General features: G+C 49.1%; 1 protein-coding gene across 4 annotated transcripts; it reads right to left on the reverse strand.

Annotated features, from left to right (window-relative positions):
* Positions 1–76: 76 nt before the first annotated feature.
* Rccd1 (RCC1 domain containing 1) lies at positions 77–10,221 on the reverse strand. Of its 4 annotated transcripts, none has more exons than XM_055623335.1 (9): positions 10,093–10,221; positions 8,550–8,611; positions 8,153–8,361; positions 7,603–7,999; positions 7,393–7,514; positions 2,801–2,893; positions 2,372–2,542; positions 984–1,013; positions 77–602 (listed from the first exon to the last, which is right to left on the reverse strand). In XM_055623335.1, the coding sequence occupies exons 3-9, from the start codon at positions 8,319–8,321 to the stop codon at positions 451–453; spliced, it is 1,134 nt and encodes a 377-aa protein (XP_055479310.1). In that variant the 5' UTR covers positions 8,322–8,361; positions 8,550–8,611; positions 10,093–10,221; the 3' UTR covers positions 77–450. The 4 variants fall into 4 exon arrangements, with proteins under 4 accessions (XP_055479310.1, XP_055479311.1, XP_055479309.1 ...); XM_055623336.1 differs by lacking the exon at positions 10,093–10,221 and adding an exon at positions 9,648–10,072; XM_055623334.1 differs by lacking the exon at positions 8,550–8,611.
* Positions 10,222–10,253: the final 32 nt, after the last annotated feature.

Here is a 10,253-nt window from a genome sequence, read left to right on the forward strand (position 1 = left end):
TTGGTCTGTAGTCACAAAAGGACACAGGAAAATTTTAAAGAGTCTAATCTCAGAATAGTTTGGATTTACTCTTTATTCTCATTTGGGTAATACCACTTTATTTACACATATTTTCATGTTTCAGTATTTTATTTTGCAGTTATTTAAAGCTTCTGGGCTAAGCTCCATTACTGATGGAAGGCCTTGGGTTTTGATCCCTGGCACTGCTCCAAAAATAAACATTTAATTTATATATATATATTTAGATCTTTTGTAAGATTTATCTTTATCCTTTGTTTTAGAAATTTTTTAAATGTCATGCACTTTTAATCCCAGCATTTAGGATGCAAGGGTCCTGTTACAAAACTTAGAATTTGTTTCCATGCGCCTGTGACAGCATACTTTGCATAATTTGCAAGAGTTCATTCTCACCCCCACAGCTTAAGTGGCTGGGCATCCACCTGGCATATATCAGACTTTCTCTCTTTGCACTGCATAGACATAGGTATTCCAGGGTCCACAGGTAACAGCCCTTACTTCGAGTTGTTTTTCTGCAAAGTATTCCACACGGCAGGGTCGATCCAAGCTGGTGCTGTCCTTGTGGCCAAGCTGTCCATATTTGCCTAGAATAAAATGAACCCCTTTCTCTGGCAGGCCTTGCTACGTTTCCCCTCAGGGGCTACAGCTACACTGCTACAGCTACACTCAGCCTACTGGCCTTCTGCTGTCCTCTGTGCATTCAGAGGATCAAAAGCCAGAAAACTTGGAAGCCCAAACACACCTTGGGGTTGCCAGAGAGCAGTGGCTCCTCTAGGCTACCTATGTCAAGGTGATCAGGACACCTTCTCCTCTGCCATTTGGCCTTGGCCCTCCTAAGTGCCTTTTCAGTTCTCATCCCACAGACCAGGCTGAAACCCCTGCTCCCTCTACTTTGTGTGGCTTTTGTTCTGTCTCCTCGGGTTCAAACCCCTTGATTTAATGGTCACAAAACCGTTTTTACTTACCCCAGCCCCAAGTATAGAGGTCTCCTGTTCCTGCAACCAAAGAGACAGGAAGTAGCTTGCCAACTACTCTTAACACTACTGGCAAGATAATACTTGGCACAAGGCATAGACAACATGCTGTAATTCTGACATGTGCTTATTAGCACAAAATAGCACACATTACAAATTTCGATCACATTCGGGGTAGTAAAGGATCTAGTTAAAAGTTTTATTTTCCTGTCTATTGGGTCTGAGGGTGTGTAGCTGTTGAAAATACACAGGTAACCTTTGTCTTCTTGGAGTGGTTCTCTACCTTCCTGATGCTGTAGACCCTTTAATACAGTTAGTTCTTAATATTGTGGTGACCTCTCCCAACCATAAAATTATTTTGTTGCTACTTAATAACTAATTTTTCTACTGTTGTGAATGGTCTTATGAGTTACAACCCCTTTAGAGGCTGTAACTCACAGATTGAAAACCACTGTTTTGTTTTTGGTTTTTGTTTTTTGTTAAGCATTTGAAACAGTCTCACTATATATACCCCAAGCTAACCTCAAAGTCCCAATCTTTCTGCCTCAGCCCAAGAGTTAGAATTTATAGGTGTGGGCTACCTTGCCCAGCATGAAAGCTTTCTCAATTGAGTGAGGCAGCTCATCATAAATATATACTAAAAGATGGTATGAAATGGTAATGTTTGTTAAAAACCAATCTCAGTGTGCTTGCTTGACATACAAGAGGCCCTGGATTCAATCCCAGCACACATACAATGTTGGCACACATATAGTCCTAGCTACTCCAAAGCCCGAGACAGAACTACTTGAACCCAGGAGTTTTTTTTGAGACAAGTTTGCACAATAAAGAGTGGACAAGGCAAAGTGCAGTTCCCAGTTACGGGTGGGATGGTGTTGGAGGGACCCTGTTGGTTGAGGTTGCAGTTCCTGCCTGGACTGGATAGCCATTAAGCTCTGCACTAAAGGCAGAACTCCCTCCCCTTGGCAGGGTCCCCTGCTCTCTGCCTACTTCATCTGGAAAGGGTCTTTAGACACAGACTACCCTAGCCACACTTACTATATGGCCTCTGACGCAGGTCCCTGCTAGCTCTCCCCTCCCTTCCCTTATATGTTAATTAAGCACTGACATTCTACTCTTATGATAGAAGCATGTTGTCTAATGCAAATCAAGCATGTGCCTAGTTCCAACCAATTATGTACACCTATTCTTGGAGCCCCCCACCCACTCCCCTAGGGGGATACAGCCTTTGTTCTCGGGAATAAAGTTGAACTAGCCTTCAGCCGTTTCTTGGGTGTGTGATCCCTATGATATTCTCCTGCTGCTCCTGCTTGACTTCCTGGCAACAAGAGAACCACAGGATGGAGTGCCCGCGTGCCCACTCGGCCAGCCCCACTCACGTGTCACCACGGCTGTGTGTCGGGATCCGCAGCTGGCCTTGACTGCATCCGAGTTGAGGGGAAGATCCAGTAGAGCTGGGAAGGGCTGGATGGCTATGAAGTGGGCAGGAGCACCAATATCACCCAGGGCTGCTGCTGCTCCTTCGAGACAATCTTCACTCAATTCCGTGTCTGTCGAATGGTCATAATGTTTAACATTCTGGCCATGTGAAGCTCCTACAGTGGCTCTATAAAAGACAATTTTCTAGCTCCAAAGCCGGTGCCCAACCCTTCCTCAGCAGACCTACAGGTCGCGCAGTGCCAAAACCAGCATCAGCCTCCCCACAGCAAAACGTGTCCAATGGCCGCCCAGTGATTTGTGCCCCTGAGCACCTGCAGCTCAGTGTCCAGCACAGTAGAGCGGGTGATGACATCTGAGGTTGACCTTACCCCTCACGGTTTTCCTCTCCTCTTCTGTGTTCCTTCTGGGCAGGGCCAACTGCCCTGATTCATTCCAGCCCCAGATATAAATATCCCCAGACTCTGTAAGAGACCAAGAGGATCCATGAAGCACACTGTGAAACCCTTCCATCCACACCACCTCCTCAAAACATCCCCATGACCAGTTCCTAGGGTCAAGTAAAGCTGTCCCACCCAGGCATCCCTCCAAGCAAAGATGTCGCCCTACCAAGGCCCAGCAGCTTCTTGTCTTAGATTCCCTGTCCATAGAACACATTCAGTCACACCCTCTTTTCCAAACAGCCTCACTATGTACCTCTCTGGCTGGCCTCAAAGTCCCCATGCTCTTCCTGAATGCTGGAACTACATGTATGCACCACCATGCCCACCTTTCCTTCCACTCCCCCTTTCTTTCAGAGATGGATCTCACTATGCTGCCGAGGTTGGTGTCTAACTCCAGCCTTAAGGTCTTTTGTCTCAGCCTCTCCAGTACCTGAGACTGTGTGACGCCCCATTTAGTCATTCTTTAGCTTTCTTGCTAGCCTGCTTCCATTTTCATTTTTTAGACAAAATGTCTGAAAATAATGAAATAGTTGACAAATTGGTATCATGCCTAGAATATTAAAATTAGCCAGGGAACAAAATTCAGAATAAATCGGCAAGAATGATAGATTACCCATTGGAGAAACTTGGAAGTTCACCCCTAACACTGAAAATAAGGGGAAATGGGGAATCAAATAAAACCAGGACAACCCTATGAGAATAACTATTATGAGGAATCCATCGCCAAGTTGTGGGTCACACCTTTAATCCCAACATAAGAATTATAGTGATTTAAATTTAAAAGCTGCTTGCAAAAAGCAGGCTGAAATTCAAAGTGAATGTCCTTTGTGATCTAAAAATCACTTAAGCCGTTATATATAAAGAGAAAGGATATATTTATATTTATCCACACATACTACGGCAGTTTCAAATTTCAAAATAAATTTTTAAATTTCAATTGAAAGATAATACTTTTTTTCTGTGCCAAAAACCATTTTGCCCTAGCAACAATATATTATTCAAAATTATTTTAAAATTATTCAAAATAATTTTTTTAATTTAAATTGAAAGATAATCCTTTTTCTGTTGTCAAAAACCCTAACCACTCCAGAATTAGGGTTGGGGCAGGCTCTTTCCAGGAGAGTAAAAGCATCCAACTAAGGAATCTGGACACTACTGAACAAGTGAAACATCTGAAGAAAAAAACATGGGTCATCAAGAGAAAATGTTCCAAGAAAAAGAGTAGATTAGCCAAGTGGAATCGCCCACCTCTAGTGACCAGCCTGAAATCCTGCTGGTATCCATACCGCCCCTTCCTGCTGGCCAAGTACCCTATGAGGGCTGGGGGTGCACCCCCCAGGGCAGCCACTACCTTTTTTCTTCCCGCCTGTGGCTGGCCCACCCACGGTGGATTCCCAAATGCTTGTCTCTGCTGCCTTCTATAGACAAGTGGCAAATATGGTCCCAATTCAACTAAAGCTGGCATTGGGGTTGGCACATGGCTCTCTCCTTCCCTTAACCCACACATGCTTGCTAAAGGAAATCCAAAATCTCTGTCTCATAGCAGAAGAGCCACCTGGTATGGGACAGGGGAAAACAAAAAAAAATAAGGGACTAGTCTATTGCCACTAATCTCATGAAACTTTTCTTAATGTATAAATATTACCTCAAAAATCTGTGAGATGATTATGCATATATAACCTTTGTTGTTATACTAGTAACCATACAGAGTACCAACTCATTTTAGAAATAAGCTTCATCTCGCTTCCTGTATGTTTTCACGTTTGAGTCTGAAGCAGGTAACGAGGAACAAAGTTTGTGTGCCTCAATGTACTTAATAGTACATCGTGGTCCTCAAACTTTGTGGACATCTGCTAAGTCTTCAACAATAACCCATGACCATTCCTAACAGTAACCCTGAGGTCTCCAAGATGATGAGGCCCTGCCAGGATGAATTCACCTGGACTGTGGGAACACTAACCACTGGGAAAAACTGCCCCAAGCCTCTTCTGCCGCCAGGTTCTGAGCAAACAGTGGACACCTGTGGGTTGACTGCTGTGTTCTTCCTAGCCAGGATTGCCACTAGGCTGACAACCACCACCCAAAGATCAGCTTCAGAATACATACTGCTCAGGACATTCAAATTGCGGAGTTCACAGAAGACCGACATGGACATTTTACAGAACTTTGAACTCAAGAATACTTAATCCTCAAAGAGCCAAATACAACCAAGATGGACATTGTAGAAAGCTTGGTAGAAATTGCTACATTATTATAAATAATAAACCTTCCCTTTTTAGTTTTTTGTTTGTTTGGTTGGTTGGTTTGGTTTTTGAGACAGGGTTTCTTTGTGGAGCTTTTGTTGTCCCTGACTCAGTTTGTAGACCTGGCTGGCCTTGAACTCATGGAGCTCTGCCTGCTTCTGCCTCCCTGAATGCTGGAACTACAGTCGAGTGCTGGGATTTACAAGGGGGGGGGGGTTTGCAGGATATTTGATCACACTGTGAACCCAAGATTGTGTTGTTTACTGGAAAAACCTGTTTCTAGTTGTGATATGGCTCAGCCCTAGCACACACCTTTAATATAAGAGCTTTCTGCTTGAATACTGTAATCAGGATTAAATATAGTTAACCCTAGGTCAAGAGGCTGAGCAAGCAACCAACAGGAAGTGAACATAGCAAAAAAGTTAGAGGAAATCAGGAGGATGGCCAGAGGAAGTAGAAGGGAGGGATATTCAGTTGGAAGGAGGCTCTTAGACACTGTGGGAGTGAGGGTATTCCTTCTGGGATGTCAGCAGAGGAAGATCAGCTGGGTGCTTTCTCTGGCTCTCTGAGCTAGCCAACTTCCGCCCCAACAACTGGCTCCCAAATCTATTGGTAAATCAAATGACTGGGATTTTGTTAAAAACAACATTCTACCTCTCTCTTTTGCCTCTCTTTTCATAGCACTGCTGGTCTACATTAGATAGGGTTGGAGTAACATCCCTAATGTCCTAGTTAGTCTATTGCTGTGATAAAAACTATTATGAAGAGCAATAAGAAGTTTATTGGATCCATCATTGAAGTCAGGGCTGGAAGCTGGAGGCAGGAACTGAAGCAAAGGATGATGCTTATTGCTCATGGCTTGCTCCCCGTGGGTTTGGTTTTGTTTTGTTTTTTCAAGACAGGATTTCTCTGTATAGCTCTGGCTGTCCTGGACATCCTCTGTAGACCAGGCTGGCCTCAAACTCATGGGGATCCACCTAACTCTATCTCCTAAGTGCTGGGATTAAAGGCACGCACCACCACTGCCCAGCTCCCCCTGCTTTCTTATAGCACTCAGGACCACCTGTCCAGGGGTGGCACAGCCTCTGGTGGGCTAGGCCCTCAACTGAGGTTCCTCTTTCCAGATGACCCTAGCTTGTGTCAAGTCCGTAACAAACTAATCAGGACACCTAATGTCACAGATTCACTAGCAACACTCCGTGGGGAGCAGAGGCAGGAAGGTAAGAGCTGAAGGTCAGTCAGTTTGAGGCCAGGCTGGTCTTAAAGGTTGAGCACAACATTCACTAATAGTACTTTTATATAGCACTCAGTCTGCGCTGTGTTTTATATACTTGCCACAAAGCCCTACAGGTATCTATATGACAGTTCCTCACTTTGAGGTCAACTGAGACACAGAGATGAAGCGCCAGGACAAAGGTCGCAGGGCCAGCGTGAAGACTGGAAACTGGAAAGCCTCATTTGTTACCTCTAAGTTTCAACCTCTTGCGGGCAGGTCTCAAACTCCTGAATCTTACGTGTGAAACTTGCCTTTAGGCTGTTTCCAGCCCTCTGTCCCCTGCTTTCCTGCTCAGGTTGGACCCTGCTGCCATCTAGGTGAAAACACGGGAACACGGGGAAGTTGAGAGGCCCAATAAGAACAATCAATAGCTTCCGGAGCTGGAGAGATGGCTCAGTGGCTAACAGCACTGGCTGCTTTTCCAGAGGCCTAGGGTTCAACTCCCAGCAACCAGATGGCAGCTTACAGCTGCTTGTAACTCTGGCTCCAGGGGATCCAGTGACCTCTTCTGGCTTCTCTGGCCAGAAGACACTTCACTCATATTTTAAAAACCAGCAGCTTACCTATATCCTCTCTGCTCCAAAAGCCTAGGAGATAGCAGCACCTAGGGAGCCCGGCCACCACAGTGGACCCAATACACAAAAAGCTCTAGGCCACACACTGTGGATGCCTCCCCAGCATCCATCATGACCACCTGGGCATAGGCAGCCTCCTTTTCTATCTGGCTGAGCTTTGTCTTAGCAGCCAGGACCTTGGACAAGTATCCTTCCCTTCTGGAGTATTTGAGAAAGCAAGCCTTGGTGCCTAGCAGATGGATGGGAGTGGTGGAAAGCCCAGTAACAGAAAGAACTGCAGCAGTCTAGGTGTAAGAGGGTCGTAGAGGCAACAGGCTAAATCTGGAAGAGTTGTGAATGACTGGGCTGGGTTGAGCTTGGGATGTGGCCTGGGCTAGACCACCCACAATAACAGAACAAGAGGAAGGAGTGGCCCAGGCTACTCACCACTCACACACAGAGAGTGCCAGCCACCCGCAGCCACCTCAGCCATCCGCAGGCCCTGCAGTGCCTCCAGAAGCCTTGGCTCCAGCTCCGCCTCCAGCGCGCCGTGGCCCAGCTGCCCATGCCTGATCCGGGGAGTCCCTAATCAGCCTCAGGCACATGCACGAGACCGCCTCCTCCAGCTTCATCGAATCCCACCCAGCTGGTCCTCACCTGCCCCCACCCCAGGAGAACACCTGGCCAGCTTCGCACAGCAGCAGCGCATGCTCAGCGCCCAGCTCCAGCTGGCGCACCCGCAGCTCTGGGGCCAGAGGCTTGCAGAAGGGTGGCTGTGGGTTCACATAGGCACGGGCGCTGGGCAGCAGCGGCAGAGTCCTTGCTCTGGCCTCCCTGCTAGGTTCGTCTTTTCCTTGGGTTTCTGCTCCAGAAACCAGGTTCTGGACCCAGAGAGGCTCCCCCTGCAGCTCGGAGCCTGGTGGCCAGGCCTGCAGTTCGGTGTTGAAACCACCCTTGTCCCGCAGTAGCACCAGGAGTTCCTCCGAAGCCCACGCGTCCCTGCAGCCTTCTGCTGCGCTGCTCACAGAACCTGACAGCTCTACCCGGCCTCTACCTGTGTGGGTAGAGTGTTGGGACACATGCCAAGGACCTGGCAGGCAGTGAGGTTGCCAGACGAAGGGTAGGGGTATTTCTGGACAGGCATGTTCAGGAGGGTTGGGTAGGTGTACAGGGCACAGGCCTGGGGTAGGGTTGTGAGGGCACTTACGGGTCACCAGGGCAGTGTAGCTCCAGCTAGCACTCACACGGCAAACGTCATCACTGGTATTCAGTGGTTCGGGGCTGTGTACCGAATGGCGCCAGTTCCCAGAGCCCAGCGCTTGCCCAAAGCCACAGAAACCGAAGCCGAACCAGGTCCCGTGCCGTTCCTCTGCCATGCTCAGGCTGAGCCCTCTGTGGCTGGCCACCTGGCTGGGGCTAAGGAATGGAAGGTTAAGGCTGAGGAGATTCTTGTAAAGAGACTACCTCATGAATGCAGGCGATTCTGGCCATCCAAGGGGCTGGCGCTGTATTACTGTACCATAGAGACTAGATACTAATCACAGGGGCAAACCGTGTCCGTTCCACTCCTGCCTGCTGAGCAGGCCTTTGGCCAAAACTCCTACCATATTTGTGGAAGTGTGGAGCTGGGCGCTTCTCCCACTTGTGGCTTAAATCCAGCATGTCACTGTAAGAATATTACGTATGCATATTTTCTATCAAACACTATAAAACTTGTACAGGGAAAAAAAAAGGTTTTAAAGATTTATTAGGTGGGGGTCATCTCTGGATTGTGCCAGAGACAGGCCCTGGGAAGTCTATGCGGGCCACCCTAGCAGAGACTCCTAGCCTCAAGTGGCCACCTCCAGGACTTCCAGTGGAGGGATAAGGACGCCAACCTACCCACAAAACCTTTGACCCAAAATTTGCCCTGTCTACAAGATGCGCAGGGACAAAGGCGGAGCAAAGATTGAGGATCAGTCAACCAAAAACTGGCCCTACTTGAGACCCATCCCATGGGAGAGAACCAACCCCCGACGCTACTAATGCTGCTCCGCTGTGCTTGTAGACAGGCGCCCGGCATAGCTCCTCTGAGAGGCTTCACCCAGACGCAGAGACCCACAGCCAGACAATAGACAGAGCTCGAGGAGCCCTGTAGAGTTGGGGAAACAAGTGAGGGAGCTGGAGGGGTCAAGGACTCCACAAGAAGACCTACAGGTCAACTGACCTGGGCCCGTGGAGGCTCGCAGACAGCACGCATGGACTGGGGCTGGCCCCCACCCCACCCTGCACATATGTAGCAGATGGGCAGCTTGGTCTTCAAGTGGGACCCCCAGCAGCTGGAGGGGGCCCTCTCTGACTCCGAGCATTGCCTTGGGATCCCATTCTCCTAACTGGGCTGCCTTGTCTGGGAGAGGATGCACCTAATCCTGCAGCGACTTAATGAGGTACCCATGGGGCCCTCCCCCTTCTCTGGGGAAAGGACAGGGGAGGAGGGAGGGGAGGGACTGAGAAGAGGGCGAGCTGCGATCAGGGTGTAAAGTGAAAAAATAACTAAAAATTTTAAAATAATTTTTAAAAACACCAGTTATTATTTTGGGCTGGAGAGATGGCTCAGCAGTTAAGAGCACTGGCTGTTCTTCCAGAGGACCTGGGTTCAATTCCCAGCACCCACTTGGCAGCTCACTACTGTCGAAAGGACGAAAATGACCATTCGCTCTTACCGGATTTCAGAGACACCTGGCCATTTCCACTGGACCTTACTCGGTCGTTTATTCTTTCAACAGCCTTTCTCGCGCCCTTCCAGCGGCTTCATGAGGCGGCTGCGGGCCCCAGGGAGCGTACGCTGAACTGGGGAGACGGACAGCCGCAGGATGCCAACAGCAACGCCACTTCCTTCGACTGGATCGCTATTTTACAGACACTCTCAAGCCGGAACCACAGCTCCCGGATCCCTACCCAAGGGGACCTTTGACCTTGCCCTTCACCCTGTCCCCTCGGAACCGACCAGGAAAGGCCTTTCAGCAGGAAACCTCCGACACCGGCCCAGCCCCGGGGCAGACCGCGTTTAAAGGGCCGCGCGCCAGGCGGTCATTGGCAGCAGTAGCCCATCGCAGGCGCGAGCGGCGACGTCATCGCTCCGTGCGGCGGCCTCCCGGAAGTGCTCACCTGTCCTCCTCCGAGCCAGTGAGGGCCGCCTCCGGCGAGCGCCGGCGCCAGCGGACGCGGTTGGAGCCACTGAAGGGCTACGCATGAAGAGTCGGCGGGGGAGGACCAAGCCGCGACACCCGCCATCCCCTTTGGGCGAGGAGGGCGGCTCTTCCCTCCTG

This window comes from Psammomys obesus, unplaced genomic scaffold (genome assembly GCF_907164565.1).
Source record: "Psammomys obesus unplaced genomic scaffold, mPsaObe1.curated_primary_1811, whole genome shotgun sequence".
Lineage (NCBI taxonomy): Eukaryota > Metazoa > Chordata > Mammalia > Rodentia > Muridae > Psammomys > Psammomys obesus.